This window comes from Styela clava, chromosome 10, assembly GCF_964204865.1.
Source record: "Styela clava chromosome 10, kaStyClav1.hap1.2, whole genome shotgun sequence".
Classification (NCBI taxonomy): Eukaryota; Metazoa; Chordata; class Ascidiacea; order Stolidobranchia; family Styelidae; genus Styela; species Styela clava.
The window spans coordinates 4,175,205-4,196,648 of NC_135259.1; the positions used below are offsets into that span (position 1 = coordinate 4,175,205).

Below are 21,444 nucleotides of genomic sequence, written 5' to 3' on the forward strand. Positions count from 1 at the left end.
AACAATGTATTTGTTTTGCAGATTAGTAATTTAAAATTGTTTGATCTTGAAAATGAACTTCGGTATAATCGCCTTTGGCACATTATTTGCCGTTGTGGTCATGACCGTATCAAAGCCTTCGACAGCAGGTAAGTTCCATAGCATGACATCATAACATATAATACAATTTCGGCACAAAAACAAACGTGAGGCCACCCAGTTTAATACTTATAGCTTTGGTCACAAATGAATTATAATTTTTTGATTCAACCGACTTGTCAAAGCAACGTAAAGGATTAGCGACTTCTTTGACAACGCAACAAAATTTGAATAGTTTAAGCAAACTGTAATCTAACTTTCTGTTTCTGTGTGTTTGTCAATTTATCACCTAATGTTTTCACAGATTCCTCAGTACCCCGCATTTTATAGATTCGTTCGACTCGTCATATAATTATAAATGATTATGCATGCAGTGTAATACTCTAATAACTGATCAACCGTCCAACTTTACACAATGAATATATTGTTTTTGTGTACACCACCTTCCTGTAAATGTTTTAAACTTCATTCAAGATTTTTACCATAGCCGAAAACTATTCTGTGTGTTTCTTTATCCTGTGTTGTGTGATTCAAAGTTTTCAAAATAAAGTATTGTATTGTATGTAACATATATATATATCAAAAATATTTGAATTCAGAAATATAAAAATTAAGGATAAATCAGCAAATTTAGAATGCATATATGGTGACTATGAATATATATACAGTTTAGTATTTTATTTTTAATATACCAAATCACCAATCGGAGTCGTATACATATATGCACAAAGTACGTGTGATAGGCTACTACTCCATTTATTCATTATTCAAACTCGGTCCTAATTTCCAACAATTTTGTAAGCAAAACTTAATGTATTGAAACTTATTTATCATTTCAGCATCTGTCGCAGCATTGAGCAAAGATAGATTCAATGACACTATTCCGATAAACTCCACCACAACTACCACCGTTGCACCAGTGAAGTTAACAACGAATACTATTCCGCTGAACTCCACCCCGACTACCACCGTTGCATCAGTGAAGCCCAAATCTAAATTCAAGCGAGTCATCTACTGCCAAAACTATTGCGAATGGAATCACTTCAGAGGAAGATATTTGGGGAAATGCGTCAATAAAAGAAATAAATATCATTGCCATGTTTGTCGGAAAAAGGGATGTAAAAAGTTTTTGGTTCTCGGATAAACAAATTTTCAACTTTGTATGCGTGAACTATGGCAAAACGCATTCAACTTGCGTTCGAACGATGCACTGCATTGTAATGGAAAGTCATAAATAAACTTGCAAATATTGTGCACACAGAATACCATGAACATATATAAACGATGAATGAGTTTTTATAAAAACAAAAGATCAATTTTGAGACTTGTATGTTAACTTTTCGTACCTTTATCCCTGTTAATAATTCAGCCTTCAAATCGATTTATTTATTATTTTATTTAGTTATGATAGATCGTTGTAAATAGTTTTACACGCAACACAAAATTTCTTGATTCATATGTGTGCAGAATATATGTGTATGTGTTATGTGTGTCTAATACATTTTTAAATTCGAAGTGTGACGTGTTAATGCTATTTCAAAAAGGCATTTATGACAATCTTAAACAAAGTAACTCAAAAATAGCTGGAAAAATTTATGAAAACTCGGTTAATGCTTGATTGGAACATACATATACAGTTCAAAGAGTACTAATACTTTTTGTACAAAGTGGTTCCCGACATTTTATGGCTCTTCTAAAATAAAAAATGAAACGCGTGAAAACTTGTGCCTAGCATTGTGTCCCCGCCCCAACCGCTCTGCAGGCCTCTTGCATTAGGGCGCGGTTGGGAACCACTGAACTACCCACAGACAGGGCGCAGTTGACTGATTGATATTTGACTTGGAGTTCAAAGTAATTTGGAAGATGTTGACGAATTTTGACAGGGCTTAGGTGAAATTACTGTAACAACGTAAATATGGAGGAAGCATATACTGGAACCAATTTTCTGGCCCCAATTTTTGAGAACTATGTTGATTGAACTAGGCAAAGTCAAAAAGATGCGGCATTGTTCGTTATTACAATTAGTTTTTTGAAGTTAAGATGAAATGAAATTAAAGTGTTGATATTTTCATTGCTCCGAATAATTTTTTTGTTCTTTTAACTTGTTTATTACATTATCACGCGAATACTTAGTGTTGATCGACTCCGGCTAATGAGAAATTGTTAACGTTTATGGTAATTCCTGATGTTAACAGCGTTTGCGTGTAAAAATAATGCATACAATAAAAGAAAGTTTACCTCTTATAAATTAAGTATTTTGTCAAATTTTAACGTGAGAACAATCTTCGTTTAAAGAATTATTATACTGGTATCATGTTTGGCATGGCGGCGAATGGCTATTTCTTTGAAGGGTCTTATCGCATTATCATATATTGATGTATTTATAGTTTTATATTTTTCAGTTTATCTCCTTAATTATACATTCAAATATCATTTTTGCTCATTTCATGAAAACACACGCGGGAGAATAGCGATCAAAAATTAATTTCCGAAAAAGACCAGAGAAGACCAGTTTTTGAGCGCCAACTCGTAAAATTCTTTAAAATATAAACTTTACATACATTTTTAATGGCAGGTTTAGGAAGAATATTTCAGACGTCTGAAAAAGGGGGATTTAATTCAAATTGCTTTTCGTACAATTTTTGGTACTCCCGTAGTGTGTGTACCAGATTAGGCCATAATTTTTTCCCGATTTTCCCCATTTTAATTCTATGACGAGCTCGGGACTGTCGGTGTTAGCGAAGTGAGTATACTCCTTGCCCGTGGGCTTCCCTTTACACAACTTGATGTAAAGTAGGCGAACAAAATTAGTTACCTCCATATTGGTACACACACTTCCGGAAAGCCCAATTTTTTACATAATTTTATTATTATTTTGATTTCATTTATAATGACGTTGGGCACTAGAACAAATATTTAGAGATATTGGATAATACTGCGATTTTCTTATAAAATCAATCAATTCGCAGGGCATCTTGTAATGTATTACACTGTATAACTAAAATTATGTATCCCTATTTGATGGGCCATCTGATATTGAAACAAAGCAATGCTCAAATATATGGATACGAAGACTAAAGCGAAGCAGTTGTCTGTCTAGTCTACCTTACCTTTCACAGCACCGGTACCATTATAAAACTTCCCGACTTTCGCGTTGCAAGAGAGTAGCACGAGAAAGGTCGAAGGATCGCTAAAAATAGTTAGTAATAAATTTCAAGAGGGTATCACACAACATTTCGAAGTGAAAAATCAATCACATAGAGCCCACAAAAAGTTTTGAATAAATAAAAAAAAATAAATCATTCATAGATTACGGTTAATTTTAGTGATTTACTAAATGTCATATTAATGAGAAGAGTTATCAGCCAGGTATTTTAGAACTAAACCCATTTAGTGAGTGATTTTATGTTAAAATAATTGACATATATATTACTTGAGGCCGCCCGAGTGGCTAACGTATTTTAAAAAGAATGGGTCAAAGCAGAGACCCTGTCATGTAACCAATTTATAATATTTTATTCTTATTTTTCAAATATTCTAAAAAATAATATTTGATGTTCCAGAATTCATTAAAATTTACATATGTTTGACATGTATGAGTTATTGCTTCACTGCCTGCGAGGTGCAAGATATTTCGGGGGATTCCCCTATAATATCCAATTTACTACCTTCTGTATAAAAATTCGTATCTTGATTTGACAAGCTTTAGATAGTCTGGTATTAGTACGCTGCAACTGCAGACTTCTGGAATTGGACTTGATCGTACAATATAATCCATGGCCAATAAACGTATCGCTTCGTCATCGCGGGATAATTGGGGGGAGAAGTTGGCCCGCAAATCGATGGAGATTAGCAATGGCAACTCCCCTTTCCACCATGTTACATTGAAACATAGAAGAACAACTTTGGGGAGAGTAGACAAATTTTTATCACCAATTTATTTTACTGATGTAAACATATTTGGAAGGTAAGCAAGCTTATTTCATTATTTAATACTGCAGCCCATAATATGACATTACAAGTATTTTGACAGAACTATATCAGTATTCTGCATTGATTTGAATCGATTATTTAGTTAATGTTCGTCAGTTTGATCTCAAGAAATTGTTCAGTTCTGAATACTGAACTAATATGTCATACCTTTCGAACCACGCAGGCTGGAGTACGCAAATCTATTTTCACTTCAGTTATGAAGTATCAGGATGTTATTGCAATAATACTGTGTTTGGACATAATTAATCAGAGATTTTGTGGTCGTAAAAGGGTAACATGTTTTCGAGACACTTATTCGGCATGCATTTGGCTTGGTTTTATAACAATTGCACCATAAGTTGAAACTTTTAAATTCCCCTCTATTGCATTGCCTATTGTTAATAATTGCATATTCTCACCCGGGCCTTCATGAGCCGAAACATTTGCAAGGCCTATACCTCCATATACAAATCTTCTTATCCTTACTTTCCTAAGCACAGCCCAGCTTTTATAGTCATCCGCTTGTTTAATTGCTCAACTTTCAGTTATTCATAAGTTGTAAATAGACTGATTTTTTCTGATTCCAACTTATTAACATTTTATTACTCCAATATTCAAGTGTCACATATTAGCCAAATAAGTATATTAAAATCATGTGACCTGATTATGTTTTAATAATATGAATCTCTTTCAGCAAATACCATTTATCAAATTCAGCTAAATATTAATTTTTCATTGTTAATTTTCAAGGTTATATCAACGACATGCTCCTGTTATGTTGATTAAACATTTTGGACCAACAAATTCAACCTTTCAGGAAATATCAAAATGTGAAAATCATTTTAAAAATTTTATTGTCGGTGATAATTTCGGACCAACGTAAGATTTATTACATTATTTTTACATGAATTTATAAAGTGTTTTTTTTTGAAGGTGTTGTTTATAAATCCTCAAACAATAACGGTTTTCAGATATTTGCAAACACGAGTTCAGCTAATATTTGTCTTATTGGTACAACAGGTTAATTTTAGTCATACATCACACATTTGTTTCAAGGTTGTAATAGAGTTTACATTATATGATTAGCCTAATTGTTTTTTTCATAAATTTCCTCTATTCCATATAAAATCCTAATTTTGTAATGTACTGATTGAAAATAATGTCAGATTTACTTCACATTATTCTTCTCTATAATATTACTCAATCTATATTACTATTTATATTCAGATTTTCAAGACATTGGTTCAAACTGTCCATTGAAATACCATCTTCATGGATCCGAGAGAAAGTCCAACTTATTTGGGACATGGGTAATCATTTCACTATATGATGAATATATATATATATTATACTTGATAGAATAATAAATTTATTTGTACTGGAGCAGCTATGGGCACACTACGGCCCACCAAAGCATTTTGTGCATACTTGTGCTCTTGGAAGAAAAATATGAAAATTTAGAAATGAAAAATGAAATATATTCCTCATTTATCTGGAATTAAAGTATCTAAACTATGAATTGTTAGGTTTATATTAAAGTTTTTTAATCTTCGATTTAACAATGTCAGCCATATTAAATTTTAACTAAGGTAACAATAATATGTTATGGTCTTTTGTAAAAGTTGAGTAGGCCTATTTTGTCAATTCAGCAAAAAGATTTTCTGAATGTGGCTCTTCAAAAATAAAATTTCTTAGTCCTATACTAGAGAAATAAATTAAACATGCATAATTTTTGAGGTTGCGAGGGATTGATATGGCGAAACAACAAGCCTGTATTTAGCTTGAATTATGAAGATGAGTTTGGCGTGAAAAAACGTTACAACATCTATGAAAAATTTCAACAACACAATGATAGAAGGTAGAAGATTTAAACCTTACATGTTCTGCCATGCCTGCAACAGGCAATATTTAGACAAACAGTGGTGATGATCAATATACTATTTCATCATTATTGTATAAATGTTGTTGCGTAACATAAAAGCTGGGTGAACGATGTGAGGTTGAAGAGTATAGATTTGGCCCTACTAACCAGAAATCTGGAACTATACCACAATTTTGTAATTGAAGTTGATAATACTACTGAATTCAAATATGTACCTGAAATGTAGGAAATTTCACCCTGACAATAATTTTGCAGTAAAAGTATTACTACCGTGTTTTCCTGAAAATAAGACCAAGTCTGAATTTTAAAAATGATTTTAATATAAGCCCTTCCTTGAAATAAGACCCAGTAGTCAATGAAGCGAATTTTTTTTGACATATCCGATGGCATGAAATCTCTCCTACATGTTTTAAATGTTAGATGATCTACGTTTGCAGCTATTTTGAATAAAAACGTGTTATTCATAAGTAGCATAAATGGATATCGGTTTTCATATTTTGTAGATTTTCAAATTTCCTAATTCTCCACTTTGTAATTTGGTTTTTGATAAATGAAAATATAGGACATTCCCCGAAAATAAGCCTGACTGTTATTTTACGGAAGAAAGTTGAAATAAGACCCATTCTTATTTTTGGGGAAACATGGTAGCTGTACCTGTCTGTATGAGTATGAGTTTTTCGAAGTAACTCAACCACCCATGCGTACATACTTCCTCTTTGATCTGATATCTCTAACTAACCTGTGATGCAATTGCAAAGTCATAGTCATAGTCAGGTTTATTTTTCTAACCAGCAAAATAATAAATGATACAAATGCAAAAAATATGCGAAAATATCACATCATTTTACTGGGCAAGACAAGCCGCAAACTAGTCCTTTGACTTTAGTCATACCTTCATCTTTATTGTCAGAATACTTATTTATTACCATTTTTATGCTATTCACAAAAGTAGTCTAAAATGCACATTATGCTTTTTGATCTTGTGTGATTTGTGTTTGAAAATACATTGAATTGAATATGATTTAATGACCGAATTCTAAAAGCTCCGTACTCAACAGAGTCTCACAAAATTAATGCCATCTTCTCTCGAAACATTAACAACTTCATGTTAGTTGCTTTTTTTACAACATAAATACTCTACTAAGTAAAGTTTACTTTTCATCATTGTTTGCATAGTTATGTACAGCCATATTTTGAATTTTAGTGTTACATTATACATTTCTGTATCTTGTAATCGTCTTCTCGGTGAAGGAAAGAATGGAATGATAAATCCGACTGATCTAAAGAAAATGTTTACGTTGACAAAAGCTGAAATTGTAACGCTCAACTCAGATGCATACAACACTTTTCTTGACTTGTGTCTACTTCATGAATTGGCAAAGGTATGATATACAGTATGAAGGTAGTAACTAAAGTAACCTAGATTATAAATAGGACGATACTGTTTGCAGTTATTTTATATTTCCATTGCCCTCCTATTTTCTGATTTAGAATGTATCATTATATATTTGAAACAAAATATGACTATTGTATTTGAGGCTGATCCAATCTTAGATCATTTTTACCTTGTAGTATGTATTGTGTTACTTCATGGCATTGTAATTTTTATTTTAAACCAGGATTTTATAAGTCGAAGTTCTTTTATTGTTCAAATAAATAAGTTATTTTTTTTATCTTGACAGTCTCTGCCTGAAGATTCTCAGAGAAGTACTGAAGCACTGTATTCTGCAAATGAAATCATAAACATTTTAGTTAAATCTAAATTTTCTGAGCAGGTATGTAATATACAGACTTACTATTTACAACTTAAATTATAAAATAATTTAGCATATTAAATATAGCAGTGGCTCTCAAGCGGTGGGGCATGCCCCTAAAGGGGGGTGTAGACAATTTTTTGAGGGGGTGTGAAGCTAATTAAAAATAAAAATATTTGTTAGATTTGATCTTGCCTGCCCTATTTTGAATATTTACATTGCTGTATTTTAGATATTTAAGCTCCATACACACGTATCACCATCTGTTATGCATAGCTCATTGTTAGATAGTTATTTTTGAGGTGGGGTGCGAGACTTGACACCGAAAAAAGGGCTTAAAAGTTTGAGAACCACTGACATATTGCATGTAACATTATGTTTAGCCACTGCACTCTTTCCACTAAGATCCATTTTACGCAGCCTTGCTGCATCATTCTTATGATGAAAAATGTATTCAAATTACATATCAACTAAAGATTAATTTTTCTGCAATCGTCATTTTTGGTTTCTCCATTTACGCTTACCGTATATAAATTTTGATGATTCCTTTCCAACATCAGGGGTACACGAATGCTAGAGATATATCGAAAAAGTTTTTCACCACAAAGACAAGAGATGGAGAACACATTGTTCATGCTATGGGACATTGCCACATTGATTCTGGTATGCATAAAGACCATTTTTACCTCTAATATGAAAATTTTATATCATCTAAGCTAAAACCAACGAAACTAGAAGTATTATATCCAATTTAACCTCCATGCCCACCACTACCTCTCCTATAGTGCAATAGATTGAATTAAAAGAAATTCTTCTCATAATAAAGTTTTTTTAGTGCTGAGAAATTTGATATTACTTTATTTTAATATGTATATCTTTATTATGTAATCTTCTTTTCACATTAATTCAGCATGGTTATGGCCATACTCTGAAACCATTCATAAATGTGCAAGGAGTTGGATATCAACACTCACTCTCATGGATAAGTTTCCTGATTTTACATTTGTTTGCTCTCAGGTAAAATTTTCTCGTATGGAAATTTGCTCAAAGCAAGGTTACGTATACTCACTTAGAATAGAAGGGGACTAATCCCTGAGCCGAGTTAGGTGGAGCCATGGAAGCCGTTATGTAAGAAATATTGTTGTCAATCCTAACATTAGGTCTAATGTATTTTGCATTACTATTCTTAAAGATTCTTGTTATCGATGTTCTTTCATTGCTCCAGATTTTTATAATTATCCTTGTGGCAGAGGAAAGCCTAATCATATGTTGAGTCATATGTTGCCTCGGCGGTATGGCGCATCGTGCTAAGCGTTAGGAATACGCACACCACCGCATCCCTGATTACCCTTTTGGGGTTCGCAGGTTCCCATGTGGGGATGATCATGTGCGAGATTTGATGGACTCCTCGCCGCCGTAGGGTGGTTCACGTAAACGCTGGTCGGTTACGGCTTCCTCCACCATCAAGTCCATGCTTCCGAAATCAAATAACTGGCTAACTAATCCCCTACCCGACCTGGACTGGTAACCGGACAAGAGGCTGTGGTTCGCCATATGATTAAGCCGTCTTATTGGCTATCCTCTCCCCCGGGGTAAATATGTAAATCCTATCCTAGTTCTATAACTTCTTATCTGGTTACTAGTCCATGTCGGGTATGGGAATAGTTTACCAGTTATTTGTTCCAGATGTGTGGATTTATTAAGATAGAATAGAAGATATGATAGAAACCATATCTGACCAGCACTTGCTTGAGCCTTCCTATGTCTTTTCGCATATAATTGAATCCCACAGCATTCCAACCTGTGCGGGATAATCAGAGGTGCGGTAACAAGCAGGTTTTTAACAATTCGCAAAAATTCGCACAATGTGCCAAATGCTGAAATAGCAATATCTGCTCTATTAGATACATTTTTTTGTTTGGCCAGGCACAACAGTTTGAATGGGTAAAAGAAAATTATCCTGAAATCTACAAGAAATTGAAAATTTATGTCAAAGAAGGAAGATTTATTCCTGTAGGAGGAACATGGATAGAAATGGTAGATAGTAATTTTTTTATAAAATTATTGTCAATAATCCTAAAAAGCCCAGAATATTATTTTCATGTTCCAAATATCTGTTTGCACAAACCTGCATAACAATTTAGCAAATATTTAGATATCAGATTGTGTTGTGCAATTGTCTACTGAGAAACATATACAATGAAACACCAATACACTACCATCTACTGCCAATATTTTCATGTCTATATCAGGGGTGTGTAACCTTTAATACAGTAGGTGAGACCCGGGCCGCACCTCTATTAAACATAGACTTTCTAGTAGTTGCAGACACGACAATTTTTGGCTATTGATCTTGTGACATGCGTTGTTCACTCCGCACAAGCTAAGTGTTAGAGGGAATTGTAACATCATATGCATAGATAATAAATTGAACTCGGGTATAGGCTTTGCAACGCAAATGGATTGGAATTACCAGAATGTACCAGATTAAACTAAATTAAAAACTCATTCCGTAGGCTGCACACCATTTAAAATTGGCACTTCTTTTTCAGCACTATTTTTTTTGTGGGCCGCATTTGGCCCGCGGGCCACAAGTTGCACAACCCTAGTCTATATTATGCTAGCAAAATGTATTCTTCATAGGATGGAAACATTCCAAGTGGAGAATCTATGATTAGACAATTTGTGTTTGGACAAAGATTTTTCCTCGAGGAATTTGGTATAACTTGCAAAGAATTCTGGTTGCCAGATACATTTGGATATTCTGCTAATCTTCCACAAATAATGAATGAAGCAGGAATACATAATTTTTTGACTCAGAAATTATCATGGAACTTGGTCAACACTTTTCCTGTAAGTATGTTTTAGTTAAAAAACATTAGGACCTAGGAGTCTTCATGGCAAATGATTCAAAGCTGAAACTCTTGTTATGGTCAAATCATACAAGAATTGCAACTCATGAAGTGTATTTCCTTGACGAGTTAACACTGGGTTGCTGTAGGACCCACTTACTCGCCCACACCGTGTTTTACTATCGCTGAATGTGTCGTAGTTTTCCCTAGTACTACGTACCCTAGTACAATGCTCATAGATTCATTGTTAACTTGGGAACAATTTCTCTTCCAACTTTTGGAAATATTAGGAATACCTACTTTTATAATCCTATACTGTTTTGATTGAGCCATGACCAGGTATTTTAGACAACTATACTACATTACTATAATCAATAATAGCTAACATTTTCACTACAACATTTTTTCCAGCATAACACATTTCACTGGGAAGGAATCGATGGTTCAAGGTATTATTCAATTATAAAGAAAAATTGCATGTTCTTGGGTACTTGATTAGCTTTGAAAACTACCAAGATATGAGAATGTGTGTGTTTTGATGGCTGTGACTGTTGTAACTGCAAAATAAAATGTACTTGATTAGCTTTGAAAAAATACCAAGACATGAGAATGCGTGTGTCAATGGGATGCATAGTAATTAACAATAACCAACACGTGGTAATCAGTGACCATAGTCAGTGAGTCAAATTTTGACAGATTATGTATTATGCCCCATTGAATCTGGTTTAATTTGTTGGCTTGAGATAGTGATAAATAAGTTTGGACATTTCAGTTTTATGATTCTCCTTTTTTCTCAGAGTGATTTGCCACTTTCCACCCGGTGACAGTTATGGAATGCATGTAAAGCCAGAAGAGGTAATACTGAAACTTTCACCATTATAGCAAACTTCTTTGGGAACAGTTTTGGTTTTGTCATAGTAATAAATATACATATATTCTGAGTAGTTTTTGAAAATGAGTCTGGCTGTATTAAACAAAGTACAAATGAAATCATCTTCTCTCCAATCATGAAAGATGTCATTTATTAAACATGGAATGATAAATGCATGTCGTAATTGTTTTGGTAGAGCCAGCAAATTTTCAAGTTAGTCCAGCTTAAATTATTACTAAAGTGATGGTACTCCTCTGAAGTATGTGAACTAAGATGGCAGACACTGGAGCGTAGTGTGTGTACCAGGTTAGGGTTAGGCCATAATTTCAGGTACAAATACTACGGAAGTCACGTGGGTAGTCCCCGAACTAGTAATAGAACTAAAATAAGGAAATTTGGGATAAAATTAATGCCTAACCCTAACCAGGCACATAATACAGTCAAGTGTCCGCGATCTTGGTTCACATACTTCGGGAGTACCAAAGTGATTATAAATAACAGAGATTATACAAACTGCCATTCTCGAAGGAATCTAAGCACTGAATCTTATTTCTAGCTCATTGGTAGGAACACTCGCTATCACATTGTTGATAGTCAAGTCTGTGGGGATTGCTGTACTTCTCGCCATCATAGGGTAATACGCAGAACTGCTGTGTGGTTATGACTGGTAAATGGATGAAGGACAATTGCATACCATATAATTAGAATTTGATATTGACTTCTCTCTATCCTAGAATAAAAATGAGCTTATTGTCCTTAATAGCAATTTATTTTTGCAGTTGTTGAAAACAATGAGTAATCACAAAGACAAAGGAAGATCTGACACTTCGGTTTTCTTGTTTGGTTTTGGAGATGGTGGTGGAGGCCCGACGTTAGTAGTATTTAGACTGTTTATTGTAATATACTTTGTACCTGTTCACATTCACCTTATCATAGCCTACGATATATATATATATATATACCGAACGTCCTTTATATCTTTCATTTTACCTAGGTACATCGTTTACCTACGTATTTATCTTAACAGAAAGCATATAATTTTTATTTTTGTCTATTCATGAATGTAAATAAGACATCTTTACCATAAGGCGAAACACAGCATTTATTCGGTTACCCGGTATGACTGTTAATTAAAGGAACCTTTACTTAGTAATTCATTTAAAATGCATAGAATTGATTGAAAAAAGTATAACTTCTTATCACATAATTATTCACTACAGCATTCAAACCTGTGAATCTGTTATTTTTTTGTAACAGGAAATATCAAAATACAGCAGGGTATAACATTTTCATAACCCATTCTATAACTATGTGTATAACAATAGGGAAGGCATGCTTCATCGATTGTCACGTATGAGTAATTGTGCTGGACTTCCGAAAGTCAAAATGTCGACTCCGGATCAGTTCTTTGCTGACGTTGTCAAAACACAAGATAAACTTTGTACATGGGTTGGTGAATTATTTCTAGAACTTCACAATGGAACTTATACAACACAAGCAAAAGTATGTTTCTATTCGTTTAATAGCTTAAATCCTCAAACTGCGATAAGATTTTTTCATTTATCTCGATGTGAAGGGCAGTCAACATTTCCTTTTTCATGGGCTTTGATGGTAAAATAAGATTTTTTCAACTCTGCTGTCGGAGTGGAGGAAGTTGTATCCTAGTGACTAGCTAATACCGCCAATGGTGAAGAGTCCAGCAATTCATTTGCCCCACATTATTCCACACTGGACTTGAACCTGTGAGTTGATTACGGTGGTGAAATTGCAAGTATGTTCACAAAGCTCATCACAATGCTCCAAACTGTCAATGCATGGTTGCAAATGAATTGTAGAAGCTACATTTACAATAGGAATTTTAATGAGTAAGCTTATTGTACATGTATGTTATTGCAGGTTTGTATAAATTTTTTTCAATTCTTGCTGGTTCATGTGGCTGATTATAAAGAACACTTGTCAAGAACAATTTTTTTTTTCAAGTAACTCACATGATGTGGCTAACAACGCACACATTTGTCTTTTATAGGAAGAAAGTAGTGAAATAATTTTTCCAACCAGCAGATATTTTTAAAATTAAGATCAAGAAGTTCAATCGAAAATGTGAAATTCTTCTACACAATATTGAATTCATGTGGACTCTTGCTGAATCTCAGAAGAAAAAAGATTTTCCGCCATATCCTCGACAAGAAATTGATAGACTGTGGAAGTTACTTTTATTAAATCAATTTCATGATGTTTTGCCCGGAAGCTCAATTGAACTGGTATGAAGAGTATTGCATTAAATCATTTAATACTCTTTATCAGCTCTTTATCAAACTTTTTTTGCCCCGGAACTCCTATGCTTTTCTTTCATCTTGCCTAAAATTGATGGACGGCTTCCAAAAAATTTAGTCTATGGTAATATTAAAAAGGTTGCTGTAAACATGAAAATTAAAAGATTTGGGTGACGTTATTAAACGGTTAACGAAAACTCCATGCTTTTTTGACTGAGGCCTGTCCGCCTGTTCAGGTAGCAAGACCTGTTTGCTTTTTTGTCGCCAGTTGGGAAACAAATTCACGACCCAGAGTCGTCAAATTATGACTGAGAAGGCCATAGTGACCAATTTAGTCGCAATTTCGATCCCTGTCCCGCGGAACACGTCGAAGAAGCTAACGGAACAGCAGTGTTCGGCAGAATAGGATTCCCATATTCATCCCCCACAGAGAGAAAAGACTTATAAGACCTCTGAAACATACCATAGTCTGCCATCCAGTTACGAGTCTGTGTTGTGTTGTGTATGGGAATAATTACCCAAGTATTCGTTGTAGATGCATGGACTTGATGGTGAAGGAAAGCCATAACGAACCGGTAGTTAGGATAGGATTTACATATTTATCCTGGGGGAGAGGAAAGCCGATAAGACGGCTTATCCATATGGCGAACCACGTCCTCTCGTCCGGTTAGCATTCCAAGTCGGGTATGGGATTAGTTATATTGTTTGTTTTCAGAAGCATGGACTTGGTGGTGGAGGAAGCCGTAACCGACCAGCGGTTACGTGAACCACCCAACGACGGCGAGGAGTCCAGCAATCCTCTCGCACATAACCATCCCTGCATGGGATTCGAACCTGCGAACCTAGCAGAGTAATTAGAGGTGCGGTGGCGAGCGTATTCCTAACGCTTAGTTCGTTGAGCCACACCGCCGTGCATAAGTTACATAATCAACATAACCAACTTGTGGCGATGAGGAATCCAGCAATCCTCTCACAAATAATCCACCTAATCTTGAGTGTTTTCAAACATTTAGCACTGTACATCCACTGTTGCCCTATTAGGTTCATGAGAATTAATGATAAGTATTGGTAATGGATTTGAAACTGATAATTTCTTTGAGTGGTATGACTCTACTGGAGCCTATATACACCACTCTATCGATAGCTGATGATGATATATATTTTTCAAACTTGAAACTGTGTTTTATCATTGCAGGTTAACCAGGACGCTTGCAAGTATTATGAGGATATCATGAAAAGTGGTGAAATCTTAATAAATACAGCCAATAAATCATTAATAAAACATACAAAGAACAAAACTGAGTTTTCTTTTTTGAATTCTTTGTCCTGGGATAGAAAAGAAGTTGTGGAGCTGCCTGATAAATCCCTTTGTAAGTTGATGTTCATATTATCTATATCTTGGTATATGGTGCAAAAGATTTGTATGCCGTAATAGAGTGGTGAAATGAATTTCTTCATGTGCACTGACAGTCAGAAAATTATTCCAACGTCTTTATTGCCATTGAAGGACTAGTAATTTTTAGAACTAACTATTAGGATATAATTTTATATATATCCCGGGGGAGATGAGAAGTCAGCTTATACGTATGGCGCACCACAGCCACTTGTCCGGTTACCAGTCCATGTCAGGTCTAGGAATAGTTAATCAGATGTTTCGGATATATGGACCCGTTGGTAGGGGAAGCAATAAACGACCTGTGGTTATGTGAACTTCATTGCGACAGCAATGAGTCTAGCAATCCCCTCTCAGAATATCATACATAATCTCCCTCCCCCAGGATTTAAACCCAAGTGGGGCAATCAGAGATACGATGGCAATTGCATCCACAATGCTTAGCACGATGCGCCAACAGTCTAGCATTTGCACAGATTTTGAGAATTAGTTAATAAAATTTATGTAAAGTGCGTATTTTCCCATCTTAAGATGGATGTATGTGTCATAAAATAGTTAACTATTTAATCCACTACCTTCTATGAATATTTTCACTTTTCATTTCAGCTTTTATCTTCTGTCCTAGTTTGAGTATGACATCTATTCATATCTGTGAAACAGATCCAGTCATTGTGGAACCGCAGGTAATTTATTAAACTGTATTGAAAAAAGGAACAAAGTTTAAAAATGTGGACTTTTGAATTGAAATTCATATGCAATTTTTAGATGTAAGCTCCGTAAAATGAAGTATGATATTAATTTTCACACTTTTCCATTTCAACTGGTATTAATCTTACTTACGGTATATTGCCATTCATTTCTCTTTGTAAAATAAGTCAATAGTTAAGTTGCAATACCATAGCTTAATTGGATTTACAGACTGCTTAACCATATGGCGAACCACAGCCTCTTGTCCGGTTACCATTCCATGTCAGGTGTGGAATTATTTAGTTATTTGTTTTCGGAAGCATGGACTTTAAAACAAATAATTGATTAACTATTCCCATAACTGACAAGACTAACAGGGCAAGAGGCTCCTAACAGGGTAAATCCTAGGGATGAGCATTGTTTTCAATCATTCATTCAGAAAAATGGTATGATATCATTACGGAACAGCAAGCTCAGATGTACTTTTGATAATGGTGGTCGATTAGTCAGTTTACAATTGAACAATGCAGAAGGTAGCAAGGAATTGATAAAGTCTTCTCACTTTGGAAATCAATTGGTTTTATTTGATGATGTTCCATTGTTTTGGGATGCATGGGATGTTATGGATTATCATCTAGAAACAAGGTAATTCTATAATTTTCTGCATGTATAGATAGATTAATACAAGAGCAGACCTGATATCCTATATACTACGCGACAATTGCAAGGGTCAAGTGTGAAACTGTTAGCTTAACCATGTGTAATAACAGATCAGACTTAATTTGAAATGTTTTGCTGAATAACCATGCGTATTACATAGTCAAATCCATGCATCTTAAACACAGAATTGGTGACTATTCCCACACCTGACATGTACTGGTAACCATAGAAAAGGCTGCGGTACACTTAACGGGATTCACTGGGATGAATAAGAAAATTTTATTCATTTGGTATATGTATACAGTGTGTCCAAACAATTTCACCCAGTTTCATAGTAATAACAATTGTAAGTTTAACTAAATTTTATTGTATGATAAATGAGAACTACAAGCACAATAGGAACTATTAATAAACGAAGGCAAAGATATTATTACCGTTTTATAAATTTGGGTGAAAATTTTTGGACCTGATGTATATTCCTTGTAATAAGGAAAAACTATGCTGTGAAGAAGAGTAGTTGCAATTTAGTTCTTCATATGTTCAAGTCAAACAATGTTGCATGGCAATCAATATTCACATGATTATTATATCCGATACATTTTTGATTCATGAACATTCTTACATGCTTTTAATATATAACAAACATACCTGCCGGCATCAACAAAGTTTGGGGCCATTTTCAATAAAAAAATGAATTACAGGTCACCTGTACTTGATGTTATTGAACCACTACATGTAAGTGAAAAATCATGTGAACTGCGTGGAATTCTAGAATTTTCTGTACGAATTGGCGACAATAGCAAATTGAAACAAACTATAGAACTGGATGCTGATTCTCCTGTCATCAGGTTTAAGACATTTGTAAGTATCAAGATATTTTATTATACTTGGTCAGATGGCAAACTATCCCTTTTTGGTTGATTGGTCATTAATGGAGGTAACAAGTTGCAAACGCTTGATGGAGGATTCTTGGGGAGGCAACTGACTATCAATCGAGTTAACCATCTAGTGACGGAAAGAGTACAGCGATATTTTTGCCCATTTCTATCCCTAACAGAGTTCAAACCTGTCTCATTGGACGGGTATCAGTTGTGCAATGACAAGTATTTATTTTGGTATTGAGATATTATGCTCGTTCAAGTTTTCCAGAGAGAAGTTGAAGATGCTTATTAATTACATTGTTTCTCCTACACTGGTCATGTTATATACATATTCAGCAATTTGATGTCATTTCCAATTTTTGAAGTGTCTATTTGGCCTAAATATATATCACATCTTTGATGGAAGCAACAATTTGAAAACTATCGAACGCAACCATTTTTCATTCGTATAATATTTTGCAATTATAGGTTGACTGGCAAGAAAATCATAAATTTTTGAAGGTTGAATTTCCATGGAATATTCATTCTACAAAAGCAACTCACGAAGTACAATTTGGACATTTGGAACGACCAAACCATCAAAATACTTCTTGGGATAGTGCCCGGTATTTTAGTTTGTCTATCATTGAATTAGAAGTGTCTTTACTTCATAGAACCTGGAGAATAACAATTATGTTTCTCTATTTCACATGTTTATGATGAGGTGTTCTCATGCCTTCACTTTTGACAAGGTGCTACAAGAGCAGTCACTGATTCGGAAGGAGTTACTATTGAAGCTGGTTTTTTTTCATTAGTAGGTTATGTGGTAGGAATAGACTATGATTCGGATATCTTTCACCTGTTATGTCAACTTACTTAGGTCCAACACTCATTCTACGAAGACACGATTCTCAAACCTAAAAGCCTACTTAGTGGTTTTCTTGGGATTGCAAGCAAAGGTGTTTACTAAGAAGGAATTGTGATGACCACATTAAATAAAAGTTAATGAGCTGTGAATTGTTTAATGATATAAACATAATGCACCTTTTTACTTTAGTTTTTTGTCTTTTGTTTTAAATGTCTTGAATAAAACAACTGATCAAACCTGTTATAAACAAAATTAGGTTTTTTGTTATCAAAGACACCATGGTGTGTTGGTAATCTTAAGAAAGTTTAGAAACCACTGCACTAGCCCATTGCTGCTACCATTTATTTAATGATGTGTTTACTTATTTTTATCAGGTTTGAAGTTTGGGCTCACAAATGGGCAGATTTATCAGAATATAATTGTGGTGTTGCAATACTCAATGATTGTAAATATGGATATTCAACGTTTGGAAGTACCATGAGATTATCACTGTAAGTGTAATATGTTGAATATGTTGGGAATACAATTATTTGTTTAGTGTCAATCTACCTTGTTTTAGAAAACGTAGACTTTGTATTGTTTTCACAGATTGAGGTCGCCAAAAGCACCTGATGATAATGCAGATATGGGTGAACATGAATTTACATATGAAGTCATGCCTCATTCAAGTGAGATCATTTATTATATGAATGTTACTTTGTGATTAGAAATTAATTCATCTTTGTGAATACATTCGTGTGTGCTTTTTTTGGCGCTGTGTATCAATATGGAGGTAACAAATTTTATTCGTCCACTTTACATCAAGTTGTGTAAAGGGACTGAAACCTATGGGTAAGGGGATATTCACTTAGCTAACACAGACATTCCCCGAACTCGTAATAAAACTAAAATAAGGAAAATCGGAATAAAATTATGGCCTAACCCTAACCTGGTACACACACACTACGGGAGTTCCCCCCCTTTTTTTAAATGTGTTCACGCATACTAAAGATATAAAGTATAACTGTATGTACAAAATTATGATTGCATTGAAGCATCCAAAAACGTAGTACCTATTGTTCAAATAATCCTAGATTACTAAACTTCTGGGTACAGCCATACACACGTTAAATAAATTTTCTTCATTACTGTAGAATGAATTAAGAAATTACACAACACCTGTGTTAAGGCATTGCACATTTTTGACTTATTAATTTTAATGCAATTAAATGGGTTGCTGCAGAAAGTTTACAGGAATCAGGTGTCATAAAACAAGCATTTCAACTCAATAACCCGTTGCGAGCATTCGAAGGAAAAGTTGAAAATGACTTGAAATTGGCAAATCTGAACACTGATGCAGTAATATTGGACACATGTAAAAAATCAGATGTTCATAAGTGAGTTGTCTTTGTGTAGGTGTTTATTAGAGTTCAAGCACATTCTTAACAGCAAAAAAATGCTTCATTTAAAGCAGAGTGCAGTAATCAGTTGCTTGCAGTGATGGAGTGATAAAATTCACTCGAATTCGACTGAAAACTATAATCTATGCATGAAGGAGGAATTCTCATATTAATCCTTGGGATGGAGAAAGCGAATAAGAAGGCATAGTCAAATGGTGAACCACGGCCTCTCGTCCAGTTACTAGTCCATGTCGGGTATAGAAATTGTTAATAAGTTCTTTCTTTTGATTGAACTTGATGCTGGAGAAAGTCATGACCGACTAGCGACTACGTAAACCACCCCACAACGTCAGACGGCAATACTCTTGCACATAATTATCCTCGACATAATATGAACCTGCCAACCCGCGCATGGTAACGAAACTTGTTCCAAATGCTTAGCACGATGTACCCTTGGCCGAACCAAATCTATTCAACTGATGTTGTTGTGTTCCTTGCAATTTTGCGTTTTTCCTATCCTTTGCTCTTTTGAAAAGTTATGCTTCCTGAATTAAATTCAGGGATGCTATGCTACTGAGACTTTATGAAGCATTTGGGAGTTCAACAGAGTGTGAAATAACACTTTCCAATTCATGTATTAAAAAAGTTGAAAGGTATGTACACACTGAAATATATATAATGGGATTTTAAAAATAAGTTTCGAATATTTACACTCATCCATAGGTATCTTTCTTTATCTTATCTTTATCTATTATCTTATTTTTGTTTAGGTGCAATATACTAGAAGAACCCAAAGAATCATGCGATATTGAAATCAATGAAAATCATAGCTTTACTTCTTCTTTTTCACCATTTCAAATTCAATCTTTTCTTGTTTGGTTGGATTGAACCCCACATCAGATTATTTATGTGTCCATGAAATATAATTGTCTGTAATAATTGCTATTGTCATTTTGCCAAGTATACTTTTATTCCTTGGGACAGATCTTAACAATTTCTCAATGATATTATTTTGCCACCTGATCTTTACGGTATAAGCCATCAAGTCAATTTTATCAGGTCTTTCAAAATGCCAGCATTTATCTCACTGAAGTATGATACTCCATATATCCATTCATTCAGTGTTGATATTGATTGTAATGCTTTGCTTTTGAAACACATTGTTAGATGCACTGGAATCATTTATTAATTTGAATTTGCCTAATGCTTTGGTGCTATATGTGTGTACACTGTACACTGTATTAGTGACAACTCTGACATCCTGTTGATATATTTAAATGTACTGTTACTGGAATATATAAGACAATAATTCCACTGCATACCATCATAATTCTCTGGTGATAGTCTAATAAAAGTGGTATCTTCAGAAGCCATTTTTTACTATCTGTCTACATATAGTTCGAAGTTATTTTTACATAGTGTAGACCAATGGTTCCCAAACTGGGGGTGATTACCCCGAAATGGGTAATTTATCAATTTCAGGGTGTATTCCAGACAATCATTGTTTCAATAATTTCTTTTTTAATCCTCGTACTTTTGACTAGTCTGTGGAAAAGCTAAACATTCAATGATTGTAATTGTAATGATTGCTAACATATCAGTGATAAAAATTGATAAAACCGGCCTTAAATTAATCTAACAATAACTAAACTATTATAATTTACCGTCAGTTGGACAGTCAGGAAGGGCTGCGATCGCTCATGTTCAAAATGTTGATTTTCGGGCCGGTATGGTAATTTTCAAAACCCCTAATCTTGTACGCATGTATGCACCGCTGTGTACCGTTATTCATCTATAGGGCCTGACATCGTTCATGACATAACAATGCAATTGATCTGTTCATTTCTCGCAACGCCTGTCTTTTTTGGAAGTGCATCTGCAGACTGTTTTAGGGGTTATACGAGAACTAGATGCT

General features: G+C 34.4%; 2 protein-coding genes across 2 annotated transcripts; both read left to right on the forward strand.

Moving 5' to 3' along the window:
• Positions 1-1,593, forward strand: LOC120337862 (uncharacterized). Its single transcript, XM_039405763.2, has 2 exons — positions 1-128; positions 918-1,593. The coding sequence occupies exons 1-2, from the start codon at positions 53-55 to the stop codon at positions 1,220-1,222; spliced, it is 381 nt and encodes a 126-aa protein (XP_039261697.2). The 5' UTR covers positions 1-52; the 3' UTR covers positions 1,223-1,593.
• A 2,118-nt stretch (positions 1,594-3,711) lies between these two features.
• On the forward strand, positions 3,712-20,898 carry LOC120337988 (alpha-mannosidase 2C1-like). Its single transcript, XM_078117053.1, has 25 exons — positions 3,712-4,045; positions 4,801-4,929; positions 5,278-5,360; positions 5,788-5,908; positions 7,137-7,314; positions 7,615-7,707; positions 8,247-8,349; positions 8,597-8,703; positions 9,613-9,723; positions 10,330-10,539; positions 10,950-10,987; positions 11,336-11,393; positions 12,189-12,280; positions 12,735-12,912; positions 13,488-13,670; positions 14,878-15,052; positions 15,682-15,758; positions 16,202-16,407; positions 17,124-17,283; positions 17,772-17,908; positions 18,525-18,641; positions 18,739-18,818; positions 19,373-19,526; positions 20,090-20,182; positions 20,300-20,898. Exons 1-25 carry the CDS (start codon positions 3,855-3,857, stop codon positions 20,415-20,417), a joined length of 3,192 nt encoding a protein of 1,063 aa, XP_077973179.1. The 5' UTR covers positions 3,712-3,854; the 3' UTR covers positions 20,418-20,898.
• Positions 20,899-21,444: the final 546 nt, after the last annotated feature.